The following is an 18382-nucleotide window of genomic DNA, read 5'->3' on the forward strand; positions in this document are numbered from 1 at the left end:
AAAAACTTAGAAAATTCATAACTTTGGTTGTGGAGCTTCCGATTGATGAACCGTTTTCTCCTACATGCTCGTGAGATTGAGCCGAACAATCTAAGGTAAATATTCAGGGTCTCACTTAGTAGCAAACAAAACAACGTCTTTGAGGCATTTAGTCGAACAATTGGTGGTCACTGGCAAATGGGGCAAATTCCGGCATCCCAAAGGAAGCTTCGGCGAGGGGAGGTGCAGCTGCACCTCCTTGCGCCTCTGTGGATCTGCCGGTGTTGACAAGGCTGTTGGAGATAATTTTTTCAAAATCAAATAATGAACAAGTAAGCTTCCTTTTTTCAAGCTTTATCTCTTTTTGATTAATTACGAGTTTGCAATCTTAGTTGGGATGCCTATGCTAGAGTTTTTTCGATCATGCGTGATCGTTAGTGGAGGCTCACTAGATTGTCTTAATTTTGATGTTAGATCTCTCCATTATTTGGCGTGAGAAATAACTAACGCACAAATTAAACCCTATAAATTATGCAATCGTAGTACGAGTAAGTAGGGATCGTTCTATTCAGGGGATTAGGAGGGATGCTAATCAACACAAATTAGACTTATTAAACTGGAAACTAAGTTAAGGGAACAATGATTGGGGGGAATTTGGACGATTTAGACTAAAGTAAAACTGACAGCAGCAAACAACTAAGTTGTGAATGAAATATGGATTAAGGGATAGCTAGAGGATTCTTCTCCACACATGGAACATATGCACACAAATCGATCTCCAGTTACTCTTTCTATAAAGTATGAATGACAAAGCCCCAAATTAATTGTGAATGCACTAATTAACTCTCAGATTTTCCTAAGTTCATTGAATTGGACTCAGCGACGCAATCAAATTATCCTTATCAAGTTCCCTATATGAACAGCATGATAGAGATACATATCAAAGATATCATAGATCATTAAGTTCTATGAAAATCATAAGCCTTGACAAGGCAATTGTAACTATGAAAAGCATGATACTCCTGCCAAGAATTTACTTAACGCAATCATGACTAGTGACTTTTACTACTTATGAATATAAGTTCATAACGATTAGGTGAAATTCCCTTATATTCTAGCATCAAATCCCTGCATACAAACTAAGTATGCATCCTTAATAAACATGCAAGAATAAGTCCTCAATAAAACAGAAAAGTAAATCACATTCATACTTTATGAAACCATAACTGGAAGTAATCAATTCATGTAAAACATATGTCCATGGCTTCGAATTCACCTCTAACTAAGAAGAAATTCAGTTACACATGTTCATAATAATTGAAAAGCAATCTAGAATAAACATTTGAACTAATCAAGGGAAGAACTCTGAAAAACCCAATGGATGCAGCAGGTTCCGGCGCCAAGTTCTTCTTCTCCCTTTCTCCTTTCTTGCTACGGCACCAAAAGAACTCCCTTCTCCTGCGGCAACCCCTCCTTTATATATGTGGTAGATCTAGGGTAAAAGGGCCCAGCAGAAACCCACGAAATTAGGGTTTTGTTTGGCAGATTTCTTTAGGCATTATAGGGCCCAATAGAAACCCACGAAATTAGGGTTTTTAGGTTTCCTAATATGAAATTAATCCCCCCCTTTTCCAGCTGGAATTTAGGTCGAATAGGATTAGGATAAGGTAAAATAAAATAAAATCAGTTAGGGTTTTTACTTCCCAGAAGCTGATTCTTGAATTAATTTCCCCATCTTTTTAGCACATTCCTAGCCTATTTGAATTTCAAAAACGTCCATCCATCTTGGCCCGTGCATATGCTATCCATTCCAAGTCCAAAACTACTCTAAAATGCTCCAAAATGCCCTTTCTTGCCAATCTTGCCATCTGGACCTACAATAGTACGAAAATAAGCTAAATCACTCTAATAAATGGGAATTAACTAAGTAAATGCAAAGAAATAAGATAGCAAAGTCATAAAATATGCTCCTATCATTATTGTAATGGCCCTTTATGACTAGTTTGTATTGGCCCTTTGTGGCTATGGCTTTTTTAGTTGAGTTATGAATGCAATCCTAGAAATTCGAAAAAATAATAATAATTATAAATCATGGTGGATAGTGTAGTCAAAAGGTACTTCGTGTGGAAAAAATATTTAGCTTCTTTGGACATTCACATGCACGTTTGAAAATGTGAGAAAATAATCAATTAAGCTCTCTGTTTCGATTACAGAGTAATGTGGCGAAGTCAGGATTTTATGTGTGTGGAGGCATCTCACAAAATATAAACAATAAAAAATTCGAACTCAAGACATACCAAAACATAAAAAATAATATTGTCTATTCATTACAATCATAATTTTGACCACCAAAAAAAAAAAAAAATCATTACAATTCATAATTGTCCTTGACAAGTTTTCATATTTTGAAATCGTTGCTTAACAACCACGTTATCTGTACTATTAAAAATATTTTTCTCAATATATGCAACCAAGCAATCATTCATCTATGAATTAACCTAATTCTAAAACTTGATAATATAATATTGAGCTTGAGAGAAAAACTCACAAACAACAAGAAAGTTTGCTCCTGCCAAGAAAATAGAAAAATGGATTAAAATCTCTTTTCTTTTTAGCAATTTGTGTACAAAGATAATATTTGTGTTAAAAGGTAATATAATAATAATAGTTTCATTAAAACTTTTGGGAATGGGTTTGCACTGGTCCCAACATGGCTCCACCCTTGGTGGTAAACATACTAGTTTTTGGATGGATCTCCTTTTGTCCATGTCCAATTCAACTAACTAGTCATGTATTTTCCACATCTTCTGTCTAAAGTGAAGAAAGAAAGATAAAGCATAAAGCACCTATGATTGGGAGTAGTGTCTCTGCCCATGTTAGATCCATTTACTTCTCAATGTGGGACAATATTCTCAACACGCTCACGAATGCAGGAGCATGTATGCCTATTGTGCCTAACACATAGTCTTGGGCAGTTTTATGCACATGGCAAGTAGGGACGAATCCAGGATTTTAAAATGAACTGGACTGAATTTACCTTAAACTTGACAACACGAGCAAATTTTATTAATAAAAAAATAATAATAATACCCTTAGTTAGGGAGGACATAATGAGTCATATACCCCTCAAAATGCATCTAATACATAAGATAGAAGCTAATAAAAAAGAAAATAATAAATAAATATGTAATAAAAATAGAAAATAAAACTAATTAAGTTGCACCATTTGATTATTTTCCACCTTAATGTGATATATTGATGGATATACATATTAATTTTTAACTTGTACTTGCACTACTAAGCAGAGCCGGCCAGGCTACTGACCAGGCCCAAAATTGGGGCACAAAAATATGATTTTTTAGCCTATATATTTACATTTTTTTTAATAAAAAAAACTCAAAACCGTTTGTGTCCTAGAAGGAAGTAGATGTAATCATTAATCATGGCAGCATCCAACTTCTTTGAGATTCTCTAGGAAACTAAATATAAATTATATAATATAATATTTCAAAGAACAAAAATTAATGAAACTAAAAATATGGAAACAAAGAGTTCTCAAAAAAAAAAAACAAAAAAAAAAAAACAAAAAAACAAACAAACAAACAAATGTTCTTATCTTAGACAAAAAAAAGACCTGGAGTGGTAGCAACACACATTGGAAAGCTTTAGCCATTTGAAGGTCTTTTATTTTATTCACCCATTTTTGGTTTATTCCTGTGATGGAAGGGCAAAATTCCTCATTGCCTTCAAAACCATTAACTGGTCAACAAACCAACTTTCTTTGGTGTGCGAGCATGCCACTGCTAGTAATGAAAATCCTAGCAAACTTACTTGAAATAGATAACTTGTGCCCCAAGTTACTAATTTCTAAACAAGTGATTGTGAATTTGGTTGAGGAATATCTCTCAAGTAAGTTCTTTTTCTGCCTCAGACTAGTGAGGACTTCACAATTTATCTCAGTACAAAATTGATCTAGCTAATATAAATGATAATAAGGTGAACTATTTTAGGCAGAACTGCCTTTTACAAAACTAGAAAGGGAAAAATCAAATCTAGAAAGACAAAATGATAGTGGAATTCCATTTACTGCTGGATAGGAGCTTGATCCAAGTTGGAATTGGGTATATCATGTGTTGGGTGAACTATCCCTAACTTCAACTGCTCAGCTTTAGTTGTAAATCTATACCAAAGTCCGAATTTAGCATAGCTTTAATCTATTTTAAGCCTTGGAAGGCTTTTTGAATGGGTAGAATTGCTGCCTCTTGATCTAAAAGCGGCAGAAGTGGCTTGGACTTGAGGACTCACTAAGATGGAACTGCACTGTAGTACTTGTTCTGCTTGATCAGGACTCTCCATAAATTTGTTGAGGTTTTCATATTTGTAAAAAAACTCAAACTCTGCTTATTTTGGCTTTTGCTGAACCAAATTTGTAACGAGAGATCTGCCGCCCATTATTAAAAGATTAGAAATTCCACTCCTGCATTCTTTATAAATATGAGAGGAGGTGAATAGATCAAAGACAGCCAAAAAATCAATCAAAAATAAAAACTCAAAATGATCACTTGATTTCAAAAGCCTTCAAAACATTGAAGCAACCAAAGTTCATTGAGCCACAACAAAATAAGTCAGCTAGAATTCAGAATCTCTAAAGTCACCAGTTCAGTTTGAGAAATAGTCAGTTCAGTTTCATGATATTGATAATATCTCGATATTTCCGTATTTTTGTACTACCGAAATTTCCGATACCATCGATATTTTAGACCTTGGCCACAACCATGAATGTCTGACGGGCCCCTCTTTTACATTAGCGTGCATGGAGGAGAGAGGTCGTCCTTTGTCCTGCATGTGATCAAAAGTTTTATGTAATCAATTAGCTAGACTACCCTACTTAATATTTGTTTTAGAAAATTTGGCATAAGCGCTAAACCCTAAATACTGTTCACAAATGGGGTGGATTCCCCATTTTATTATTTTTCTGGTAAAAAAATATCGCTTCTGGTACATGTCATTTGAGAAAGAGAAAGGATAGTTATCTTGTTTTATTCGCTGGCTTTAGCTGGAGAAAGAGGTCGAAGGAAGAAAGCAGCAGGTGGGTGGGGCAATGAATGCCTTAATTGTGTGAGAGGTTAAAACGGGAAAAGAAGGAGTTTAGTGGTGTTTAAATTTTATCATAGACTTCTTCAACCACGTGTAGTGCTGTAAACTGGGCGAGTCTAGCTTCAGTTGCTTAAAGTGACGGCAGCATTCCCCTTCTGTAGCGACCCTGGCAGGCAAAAATTTGCCAAAACCAACACAGCGCACGACAAAGAACTGAAAGCAACGAGACCTGGAACACACCTGGGGACAAAATCATGTGACAAGGAGGCGGGCGTGCAACGTGTTGGTATTGGCAAATTTGGCCAACTGCTACCACTGGGCGGTTTTAATAACATTCCTATGGCTATCGATCGAAGGAAAACCACCCCACGGTCCCCACCCCACACCCTCCTCTCTCTCTCTCTCTCTCTCTCTCTCTCTCATGAAGAAGAGCCACGGAGCATCAAATCATGCTTTTGAGAGGAAAAAGATCCGGGACAATCCAAAAACCAAAAAATAAAAAATAGAAATAAAAAACTATATTTTTCATATGCATACACAAAACAAATAAGAGGAATCTTGCAACTTTCTCTACTAATATTTTGTTTTGGAGTTTCTCCTTCTTCTGATAAGTGTTGCTTTCCTTACACTTAAAATAATATCATTAATGCATCACACAAGTTAGGTTTTGTTTTCCAAATTTACCCTCGTCACAAGTGTCACTTTCTGTACTCTCTTTTGAACTTGAAAATTTAAGATTTTGTCAGCCTGGCCCAGCACAATGATGAACCCTATCTGTTATAAGATGGGTCTCCAAATGAACCTGAACAACTACACAAGGAGATGACAACAAGAAGAGGTACTGGTTCCCCTATAAATGATGCTGAAACTACGCAGCCCCCACCCGACAGCAAGGATGTTGGAGGTGGGAACTTCGGCAACAATTACTTCAACGTGGTTCTTATTGCATTTGTTCTGTTGGGATTGGCATACTACTCAAGAAGTACTACAAGGTATTATTTCTTCCTGTTCTTCTGAACAATTTAAAAAAAAAACTCAGCACATTATGATACACACACACACACACACATATATTGTTTAAATAAATTGATCCAAACTGAAAATTAAGGTTCTCAAACTTAGATCCGAGAAATATTGTTTGATCTCAAGCTCGAGTGGTTTTAGAGCCATGCTCAAGCTCTGCTCAGATGTTCTTTTCCAAATTTGAGCAGATGTCATGTGTGGCTTGGCTTGTTTCATTTTTAAAATTAGTAAAACTTGGCGTATGTTTTGTAATCTTAAAAACTTCTTCTTTGTTTTGCTTCTTCGTTTCTTTGACATGGTAGGAACTAGGAATTGAAATATAGAATATGTTGTAAAGCTCAGATTATCTTGGTTTTTTATTTTTATTTTTATTTTTATTTTTATTTTTTATAATGCGAAGTTCAGATTTTGTATATTATTGAAAAGAAGAAATTTTACTGATGTTGTGCTTTATTAGTTAGTTCTACATTCTAATATCATATCTCTGCTATCTTTTAATTTCATTTTTGTTTCATAGCTGACTAGTATTTCTACTTTCATTTTTGTTCCATAGCTAAATAGCTCCTTTTTTATTTTTTATTAATCTTTTTGGGCTTATTTTTCAGTGAATTGTCTAAATTGACAATTTTGGTTAACTATGGTGGGAGGTGGGTTGATTCAAGGTACGAAAATTTCAAAACTAGAGCAGTACTCGTTTCCAATACAATTACATTGAAGGAGCTTCAGAAGCAAGTATATGACATTATCAATGTGGACCCAAATGACTATGAGATAACTATAATAGCTATGTATGAAACAATGAAAAGCGCATGGCCTGTGGAGATAGCCGATGATGATGACGCGAGAGCTTTTATTTTTGAAAGTCGTTTAAAGTCTTACAAGATTCCATTGTGCATTACATTGGAGGAGACCAACCTTGTGGGGTCTCCACAAGTTCCTTGATTATTCCTAGTTAATACGTTCGTAGGCTTGGCATCCAACGAACGTTCGATAACCTGAATTATCTTCTCTTCAGGGTAAGTGGCCAAGTATGGGTTGTAGTGCTCCTCTTGCACTGTCCAAAGACTATAGTTGTTCTCATAGGCTGTTTTTTTTGATAGTTTTGGGAATCGTTGGTGTGTGCTCCCTCAAAATTTGATTCGCTTTTTCTATTTCCTCTTTTTTTGACTATTTGCAAGCTGATTAATCCCTACGCCTTCTCTATGTTGTCTTGGTGTGTCTCTTGTGTCTCTGACCCTTGGTGTACCGAACAACTCTTGTGCTGGACAAAGGACTATGATTGTGCTCATAGAAGGATTTCTTTGACAGTTTGGGATACATTGGTGTGCTCTCATGTTGGGGTCTCCTGCACTGAATTTATCTAGTAGTATGATTGTTTTGTTTTGGTTATTTGTAATGATTTGGTGGGTCTCAATCGGACTCTCCTGTTAGTCCACAGCATGTGTGGAACTCTTTTCTACCCTTGGTTTTTCCCACGTGGTTTTCTTAGAAATGTTTTAATGAGACCACTGTTCTCATGTTGTTCTATGTATGAACCTATCGGATTATGAATGAAATCCTTTTTACTCTAAAAAAAAGAGTAAGCAAACAACAATCTCTATCAGTTGACTTCAAAAATGAACTGTGAAATCCTGAATATATTGACGTGTTTAAAAAATACATCACTTTTGTTCCTTGTGGTTTATCACTTTTACCACAAAAGTCCCTATGGTTCAATTTGGTTATTTTTACCTTGGTGGTTTCAATTTGAAGCAATTCAATGACAATATTCTCAATTTCAGTCAACACTACTACAAAAAAGGAAAAAGACGACGGGAATTCACCGTCGTGTATTCCGTTTTCAAATGGTCGTGGAATCCACCGACATCTTTTCCCTAACCGAACCACGACGCTAAATACCCGTCGTTGTTAAAACAAACAACGTCATCAACAAATAAAAACCGACGTCTTTGTACTGCAAAAAGAGAAAAAAAAAAACAGTCGAGGATGAGAATAGACGACCAACTCTAACAAAAAAACGTCGTTAAAAAGGCAACATATGACATATATTAACAGGGCATGGCCGCAAGATACACATACAACGACGAAAACTAAAACTCAACGCTGTTAATTACACCTTTCACAACAAATAAAAATATGACGTCTTTAAATACATAATAGACGACGTTATTGACACCTACTACGTCACTACATTTCCAACAACCATCGTGAAATAAATTTTTCACTTCGATTTTTCTATGAATGATGACGTGGAAATAGATGTTAGGGTCATTACTTACGACGCATGTATTTACAAAGACGAAGTTGAACTACATAAACAACGTCAGTTTCAAATAAATGAGAGCCATATTACAGAATTTATACGTCATCTTTTAAAATATAATCGTCATCTAATGACTCTGAGACGGCATCGTTTCTCATTCCACCGCCGTGTAAAATAATTTTAACGATACGATCTGAAAATAAACGACGTGGAAAAAATGTTGGGGTCATTAATTATGATACATTGTCATTGATATACAACATCATTATCATGAAAAAGACAGCCGTGTTTCATAATTTATAAGTCATCATTAACAAAATTACCGTTTATCTGAAATTTGCCGTTTAAAGCAATTTTAACAACATTATCTTAAAAAAAGAGACGTGGATACATCAATATAACGTTATTTTTTTTAAGGAACGACGTCCAAATATATCTTAATGTCGACAAATTTACCAATGAACTTCAAATACTGTCGTGAATTCATCCTTTTCCACTTCGTTTATGAAAGAACATGCGACGTGGTAAATTTATGACGACGTCGTCTTTTGTAACGTTCAGATTAGATATCTCGTCTTTTAGACGTCGGTATTATGGGGTTGGAGTCGTGTTATTTTGAATTACATGGCGGTTCTTTATGCTTCTCCGACGTGATATCCTGAATAACTGTTTCACAATAGCGTCGTGGTTCTTTATTGTTACATTGCTTTAAGACGTCGGTAAATATATTGCGGTCGTTGAATGCTCCAAAATGTCGTTTTTTATTAGAACAGACGTTTGTTTTTCACATTTTTATCAAGAGCGTCGTGTTTGTAATCTGGAACTAGTAATTTTTGTACTGATTGTTTTGTGGCCAAAACCTGCATAATGAAAGTGAAGAAATCACATTACAATATATTACAAAATTAATGTCATACACTGCCAATTACATAAGCATGATTCAATCCATATATCTTCATACCCATCTCGAATATTTTGACTCCCTAACTCACCCACCAGTTCATCAAATGTGTCAACATTTGGCATCCCTCTAGTAAATGGCTCACACTCAATTCTCACATCACCTAAGACATCATCACCAATAACATCATTATATTCTTTATTAGGCATTGATAACAATACTGACCAACAACGATGTATCGGGTCGTCAACAAAAAATACTTGTTTGACTTGAGAAGCCAAAACAAATTGGTCATTCCTATGTCCAATTTTACTCAAATCTACAAGGGTAAATCCAAGTTCGTCGACTACAAGACTAGAAGTACTATCTATCCAATCACACCTAAAGACTGGGATTGTAAACTTTTGGTAGTCAAGGTCCCAAATTTCTTGAATGACACCATAGAAACCCATATTTGAGATAATTGAGTTTTTATCCTTGGCACTAGCAACTTGCATGGTATGTGCAAGTAAATAAACTCCACTATTTTGAGTTGTCCGCACATCATCTTGTGCCTTGATGTTGAATTTAATACCTTTCATAAGATAGCTCCTATATAATGGAACTGCCATGTTTGGACCAGCTACTAGCCACCTTAAATTTTCTGATACGCCATGATTGTCTTCCTCATTAAGTTCACTTTGAACCTGCAAATTAATCATATCTTAATTCAATCTAACATAGAGAAAAGAAAATTAAAAGTCCAATATTATTCAATAACATATACCTTGAAGCATAGCCATTGAATGAAAGTGCTATTGTGCTTATCCTGCAACCACTTTGTTCTCTTTCTAAATTTTGGATAAGCGGTCTTGATGTGGATCATATGTTGCCTACATGACACGAAAAATTCAAGCATTAGAGTCCCAAACATATAAGATAAACATAGGAAATAATTTAAAATGGAAACTTAAAGAATAAAACTCATACGTACTCGATATAAGGTAGGACTTCCTCCGTATTCTCCAAGACATATAGATGTGCTTGGTTCAACAGTCCGATAAACTACGCTCACTGTGCAACCTGATAATGGCTTTGAAACTCCCATCTTTTGGCTTGAAGGCACTCCAACTATACTAACATCAGATAAATGCTCGGTACAAAACTCTACACTTCTTGACTATATACCGCTCAAAGCAATGCAACCTTCGGGATGAATACGATTCTGAACATACCCCTTTAGCACTTTCATATATCTTTCAAACGGATACATCCATCTAAAATATACTGGCCCACATAGACGAACTTCTCTGACAAAATGTACTACTAGATGAACCATGATATCAAAGAATGAAGGGGGAAAGTACTTCTCAAGCAAACACAAAGTAACTACTACATCTTCTTCCAACTTATCTAGCTTGGAAACAACAGTCTTTGCACATATAGCATTGAAGAAGAAGCACAAATGAGTTATTGCATACCTTGCAGGCTTCTCCAAAACAGAACGAATTGCTACAGGGAGCAATTGTTGCATTAAGGTATGGCAATCATGTGATTTAAGGCCAAGAAGTCTTGAATCTTGTAAAGATACAAGATTTTTTATATTTGAAGAATAACCTTCAGGGACCTTCATACCATAGAAAGAATTGCAAACCTCTCTCTTCTCTGCTCTTGACAAATTCCAAGGTTCGGGAGGCAAACGAGTACGTCTTTCTCCATACTCGGGTTGCAAATCAGTTTTGACCCCCATGTTCAATAAATCTAATCGAGTAGCAATCCCATCTTTATTTTTTCCAGGGATCTCCAGCAATGTACCAATGATACTATCGCAAACATTCTTCTCAATGTGCATAAGATCTAGGACATGCCTCACAGGAAGGTATTTCCAATACTTGAGATCAAAGAATATTGATTTCTTCTTCCAACAAACTCTGTCACCATCTTCAACCATATGCAGCACTTTTTCTCCGGTTACTGGCTCGGGAGGTGTGCCATATTCAGGTTTCCCATTAAAAGCTGCACGTTACCTCCTATATGGATGATTAATTGGTAACCATTTTCTATGCCCAATGTAACAAATTTTGTGGCCATTTTTCAACCTGTGACTAGGTGTATCATCGCCGCATATTGGACAAGCTTTATATCCTTTAACAACACAACCAGATAAGTTTTCATAGGCGGGGAAATCATTAACTGTCCACATTAATGCAGCTTTGAGTGTAAAGTATTCTCCATTATGTGCATCATACACTCCTCTAATCCCATCCCACAAAGATTTTAAATCATCAATCAAAGGCTCCAAGTAGACGTCTATATCATTTCCGGGTTGTTTAGGACCGGAAATCAATAAGGTCAACATTATGAATTTTCGTTTCATGCACAACTATAGAGGGAGATTATATGTAACTAAGATAACTAGCCAGCGACTATATCTGCTACTTAGAGAATTGTGGGGATTGAATCCATCAGATGAAAGAGCCAATCTCAAATTTCTCGGCTTATTACCAAACTCGGGCCATTTATCATCAAGAAGTTTCCAAAACGGGGAATCCGCCGGATGAGACATCTGACCGTCAATTGATTTTCTAGCAGCATGCCAAGTCAAACTCTTAGCTGTCTCATGTGATCGAAACATCCTTTTAAACCTTGAAATTGGAGGAAAATACCACACCACCTTCGCTGGCACACCCTCTTTCAAGATTGAATCTTTGCCTTCCTTCCACCTTGAGATACCACAAGTAAGACAATTAGTTGAATCCTCATACTCCTTCCTATACAAGATGCAATCATTGGGGCATGCGTGCATTTTCTCATAACTCAGCCCCAATGCACACAAAGTCCTTTTTGCCTCATACATAGAGGCTGGTACTGTATTTCCTTATGGAAGGAAATCGCCTTGAAGTATCAATAATTCTGTAAAATAGACATCACTCATCCCATGTTTTGCCTTCAAATTATACAACTTCACTAATGCCGATAACTTCGTGTACTTTCTACAACCAGGGTACAATGGTTGATCTCCATCCCCAATCACATTAGCAAACTCATAAGGATCAGATCCAAAATCACCAAAATCATTATCATCCATCTCTATTTCTTCAGACACAAAACTGTACCTACTATGGTCATCATCTTCTTCAACATTTCTACTAGCATTAGTAGTTGCTTCCCAAGGTTCTCTGTGAAATGTCCAATTCTTATAGCTTTGGTAAACTCCATTAAAGTATAAGAGATCCCTTATAATTCCAACCCCAAATAATTTCAAATTAACACATTTAACACATGGACAACGGATATGTGTTGTAGTCAGAAGATTTTCTACAGAAAAGTTCAAAAATGCTTTCACCCCTAACTCATATGCCTTCGATCTTCTATCCAAGTGCATCCATGACTTATCCATCTCCGACACTATACCCTATTATCTATAATAAAGTGAAAAGACAAGCAATCACCATCACTATAGCAGATTATATAAAGTTCTAATAGCAAGTAATATACAACATAGACGACGGTTTTTAAACAAAAACAGAAGTATTTGACATATATAGACAACGGATTTTCAACAACGTCGTCTAATTATAACCATGACGATAGTTAAAGAACACCGTCGTGTATAAGTAATACAAACGACGATTTATGAAAAAACCGTCGTCGTATGCCAAAAAACACGTCGATATCCTAGTTTATTTTCAAGATCCCAAAATCCTATTAAGAACACAACATATACATGAAACCAAGCATGAAACCAACATATACTAAGCATGAAAACAATAAATCCATTCCCAATTCAACATAACAGAGAGTGATTAAAAGATCCGACAAAATTAAATCATTCCCTATTCAACATAACAGAGAGTGATCAAGAAAACATTAAACAGAAAATCCATGAACCCATACCTCCAACAACATTATTAACAGATCGCAAAACATATATCTAAAACCCTTTAACAAAACAACCTAATATCATTCAATGAATTTACAAGGGGAAGATAGGGTTTGTACTTAAAGGTTGGCAGAGCTCACAGATTATGGCCTACTTGGATTCGACGAACTGAGAGCCCAACTTTGAATTAGAGATGAAGTGAAAGAGCGAAATGTTATGTTGCGTGAAATCTAAAAATTTTAGGGTTCAGGGTTAGAAGTATAAAACTAAGAGCCAAATCTGAAAATTTTAGGTCACGCGAAAATTTTTAGAAAGCACGCTCTTTAAAACATCGACGGAAAAACAACCGTTGTTAAAAGTTCACTTTAAACATGACGCTTATTATATTTAAGACGTCATGGTAAAACTATGTACGACGCAAAATCAAACAGAAGTCTTCGAAACTAAGAAAAACCATGGCGAAAGTTCTGCAAAATCGACGTAAATATAGTATTCCACGACGCAAACACTGAACGTAACGCCGTTTATTTTAAAGAAATCACGTCGTCTATTGAACCAATAGCGTCGTTTGAATAACCTTTTACGTTTTTTTAAATCAATGACAATGTTAGTCGTGTACAACGTCATCTTAAAGGAACATAAACACTGTTATCAAAAATATAAACATAGAGTGGAGACATAAATACCGTCGTTAAAAAATAATACCCTAAACCCTAAATTATATATATCTAAAATATAATTTTATAAAAGTGTTTATGGTTTTACAGCCTAATATATAACAAACATAAACCCTAAACCCCAAAAATTATACTTTAACCCTAAACTCTAATAAATAACAACCCTAAACTCTAAACCCTAAACCACCAAACTATAAGTGATGTTATGACTCATCAAAATAATTTTGTTTTGGCTGGTCATTTTAAATTTTTATTACTCAAACTGCATTTTTTTAAGGTTTAGGGGGAAGAAAATATATCAATGACTTCATAGGGGTTGACGTTGCATTTTTTGGATTTATTTTAAATTTATTTTGAATATTTTGAATTAAAAATAATAAAATATTCTTATATCAACACAAACCACATCGGGGTTAAGAAATTAACGATGTTGTAAATCATAATAAACGACTCACTTGTATAAAGGATGTCGTTTAAAAGAGAAACCATGGCGGATGTTTCACCATCCGATATAAACTCAATATTCCACGACTCAATCACCGTCGTTAAAAAGTAATACCCTAAACCCTAAACCCTAAATTATATATTTTTAAAATATAATTTTATAAAAGGGTTTATGGATTTACAGCCTAACATATAACAAACATAAACCGTAAACCCCAAAAATTATCCTTTAACCCAAAACCCTAATAAATAACAACCCTAAGCCCTAAACCCTACTAAACCTCAAACTATAAGTGATGTTATGACCCATCAAAATAATTTATTTTTGGGTGGTCATTTTAAAATTGTATTACTCAAACTGAATTTTTTTAAGATTTAGGGGGAAGAAAATATATCAATGACTTCATAGGAGTTGACGTTGCATTTTTTTGATCTATTTTAAATTTATTATGAATATTTTGAATGAAATAGAATAAAATATTCCTACAAACACAACAAACCACGTCGACTTTAAGAAAGTAATGACGTTGTAAATATAATGAACGACTTACTTGTTCAAAGGACATCGTTTAAAAGCGAAACCATGGCGAAATTTTCACTAAAACGACGTCCCATGGACGTACAAACGGTATATCACGACTTAAACAAAAAAGGCGTCGCCGTGTAATTTAATTACCACGTCATATCTGTCGTCTAAATATCCTTTTACGTTGGTTTTTGACATAATTATGTCGTTGGAAAGTTATTACACATCGGTTCACGCAATTTTTTTTTTTTTTTAAATTAAGAAAACCTTAACAAATTTTCAGGGAAAAAAAGGATGTATATTATAGACAAAATTTGTACATTATATAAAAATATCAAGTGTTCCAAAAATCTTCTACTCCATATGAAGGCAAACAAACCCTGTCCATTCATTCCGGACTTCATCAATGGCTTCTTGGGGGTATGGCGCTTGCTCTTTTCCCTTGGCAAACTGCAATCCATAAGCAATGATTATTAAGCTTTATAAATAAAAAGAAATTCAATCACAGACGACGCTATTTTTCATAACCGACGTAGTATATCGATTCAAAGACGGTAATTTTAAAGGACCGTCGTTGATAATACAAAAAACCACATAAAATGTATCTGAAATTTTTTTTCTTACCTTCTTCTCAAACTCCAAGGAAGGATCCATGATAATGTCCCTCATGAAACGCATCACATAATACCGCATTTGACACTTTGCTAGGTTTGCTTTGGTGTGCTGTGAGTTTTCAAATTGGTGTTTCACGGCCTTGTCGACCTATGTGGGAATTATAAATTTTTATAGCTTGTTCATGATGTTTTGGCCTACTCATCAACCACACGATTTCGGCTGAGGATCCAGAAAATAGACTGTTTCCTTCTTTGCGCTGTCAATCAAAGACCCAATGACAGCTGCACAAAATTAATATAAAAAGCGACGGTTAATATAACAAGTTAGCAAAAGAAAACACATGACGGTTATTTATAAAAAAGGACGTATTATACAGTTTCACACGACGAAATAACGTAGCAATCGACGTCATTATAAATTTATCACGACGGTAAATAACTAACGACGTGGTTAGTAGTTTCAAACGACTCAATAAATAAAGCACCAACGTGGTTAGATGTTTCAAACGGCACAAAATTATTTAAACAGTTTTATACGCAGATCAGTTAGTGAAAATCATACAAACAAAATCCTGTTAAGGAGACTAACCCTGGATTGTAAGGCATCATGAAAATCTGTTCACCATATGTCTTCTGAAGTCGACTTGCTACCAATCATTATCATGGTTAGTGATTGCGTTGGCACTAACTTGAGCAGGGTGGATAAAGCCAACCATGCTGCACATATTTGCTTCTTTCAAACGATCATATAAGCACCTAAATATATAAAACAAAGATATATAAAAAAGTCAGCACAAAAAAGCACACGACGATTATTTATAAACAAACAACGTATTATACAATTTCACACGACGAACTGAAATAGAAACCGATGTTATAATTAATTTATCACGACGGTACAAAACTAACGACGTGGTTAGTGGTTTCAAACGACGCAATAAATAAACCACCAATGTCTTATGCTATAATGATTTTTTTTTTCAAACACAAATTTGAGTGTGAAATAAATATTTGATAAGGACAAACCTCATATATACTGCAACCACAGTAGCCCTAATTTCTTCCATGCACCTAAGCTGTGTAATATCTTCAGTAAGATTAAGGCGACGCAATGTATTTGTTCATGACGTGGATTCCTTTTGTTAAACGTCGTTAGGTGTAATATAACCGACGTGGATTTGATTTTTTAATTATAAATAGAGTTTTTTTTCACGGGTTCTTTCATTTTAGTATTCAATTAGGGTTTCAACTTCTTCTTGCCCCTTTCTCTGTCTCACCTCACCTCTTAGGAGGCAATTGTTTGAATGTTGGTGTGTGTGTATGTTTATGTATCTGATTCACAAACATACACACATCACCAATTTTCAAAAAATTACCTCTCGATTACAAATTTGTGGCTGACGTCGTGAAATTCTAGAAGGCAATTGTTTGGATGTTGATGTGTGTGTGCATTTGTGTATCTACACAAACACACACACATCATCAATTTCCAAAAAATTGTCTCTCTAATTGCAAATATGAGGCTGCCGTCGTCAAATTTCAAAGGCAACTTTTTGGATGTTAATAAGTATGTGCGTTTGTGTATCTCAAAGACACAAATATTGTCTTTCTGGTAAGATTATGATGAGGAACAGAGTTCCATCTTGTAAGATTTCGTAACCCTTGGGATCTCAGAAAAATCTAATTATGTCGGCGGTTTTCTATATAAACCGTCGTGATTATTTCAATTCTTGTCATTAAGTAGATCTACCGACGTAGGATAACAAAATCCAAGAAATAAATTGTTCAAAAAAATTCTTATTAAGACGACGGTTTAAATATAAGGTATGACGTATAAAGTGAATAAATACGACGTTAAATTTTATAATACGTCGTTAAATGAAAAACCCCAACGTTGTAAGATTTAAAGATACCGTCGTAGAACTATACGAGAAAGACGTCGATATATTTATCTTTGCCGTAGTTGTACATTAATTTAATACGGCGGTATTTTGATTTTTACCGCCGTGAATTTATTTGTAATTATACGGCACCTTATACGAAAACTTGGTCGTGTTAATTTATGCGTAAAAAGGGCGGCTTTTTTTGAAATCGTCGTCTTTACTTTCTACGTCGGTCAATTCATAACTTCTGCCGTTCTTTGTTGGCTTTGATTTTACTATGCGGAAATCCTATTTCAATAAGACATCGGTGTTTTAATTTGGTACATCGTGTTTTAGGAATAGCCATTTGAATCTCCATTTTTTAGGTGTCTAAGGTGTTATTACACGGTGGTTTTATAGAACAGTCGTCTTTAAAAAACAATGACGGTTTTCATTAGACCGTCATTTTTTTTGGTCGCTTTGTCACTTTTTGTAGTAGTGCAATTTTATTTAACTTTTTTTTTATTTGTGGATATATAGCATACTGAGATTTTAAAACTCGTTCTAAGTATAAAAAAAAAACGAAAGCTACAAAGAGAACAAGAAGAAATAATATCTTTGAGTTGCAATACTTTTTTCCCAATTTGCCAATCCAAAAATAAGAAGAAGAAGAAACATTATTACCCTCAACTTGTGGGGAAAGGGTTGCTGTAAGAGGCAGTCGTCACTTAGAGTAGATATTTGAGGTTTTGCAGGTCCAGACGGTGATAGATTCCGATTAGCCACCTTTCTCCTGAAGGGTAATGCTTATCATTGATGGAAGGCAGTCAGAAGAAGTTATGCAAATCCGACTGCTATTACTTGGGAGAATTTCAATGGAGCAGTTCTATCCACCTTCATACAGGAATGCTAAGAAGTCTGAATTTTTGTATCTGAAATAGGGATCCATGCCTATATTGGAGTATGAACACAAATTTAATGAGCTGTCAAGATTTGCACCTAAATTGGTAGTTACTGAGGAAGAAAGATGTAGATGTTTTGAGGAGGGTCTATGGTTGTAGATTCAGGTAGTGGTCACTGCGAACACTTATCTTAATATGAGGGCATTGGCCCAGGTGAGTGGCAAAGCAATAC

General features: G+C 35.2%; 1 protein-coding gene and 1 pseudogene across 1 annotated transcript; both read left to right on the forward strand.

Moving 5' to 3' along the window:
• LOC148920428 (26S proteasome non-ATPase regulatory subunit 11 homolog pseudogene) overlaps positions 1 to 18382 on the forward strand; it is a 76309-nt pseudogene that overhangs the window by 52101 nt on the left and 5826 nt on the right.
• On the forward strand, positions 5899 to 7642 carry LOC148920431 (uncharacterized). The gene is made up of 2 exons (XM_089046929.1): positions 5899 to 6068; positions 6705 to 7642. The coding sequence occupies exons 1-2, from the start codon at positions 5899 to 5901 to the stop codon at positions 7039 to 7041; spliced, it is 507 nt and encodes a 168-aa protein (XP_088903055.1). The 3' UTR covers positions 7042 to 7642.

This window comes from Prunus mume, linkage group LG2 (assembly GCF_029339155.1).
Source record: "Prunus mume cultivar Tortuosa linkage group LG2, ASM2933915v1, whole genome shotgun sequence".
Lineage (NCBI taxonomy): Eukaryota > Viridiplantae > Streptophyta > Magnoliopsida > Rosales > Rosaceae > Prunus > Prunus mume.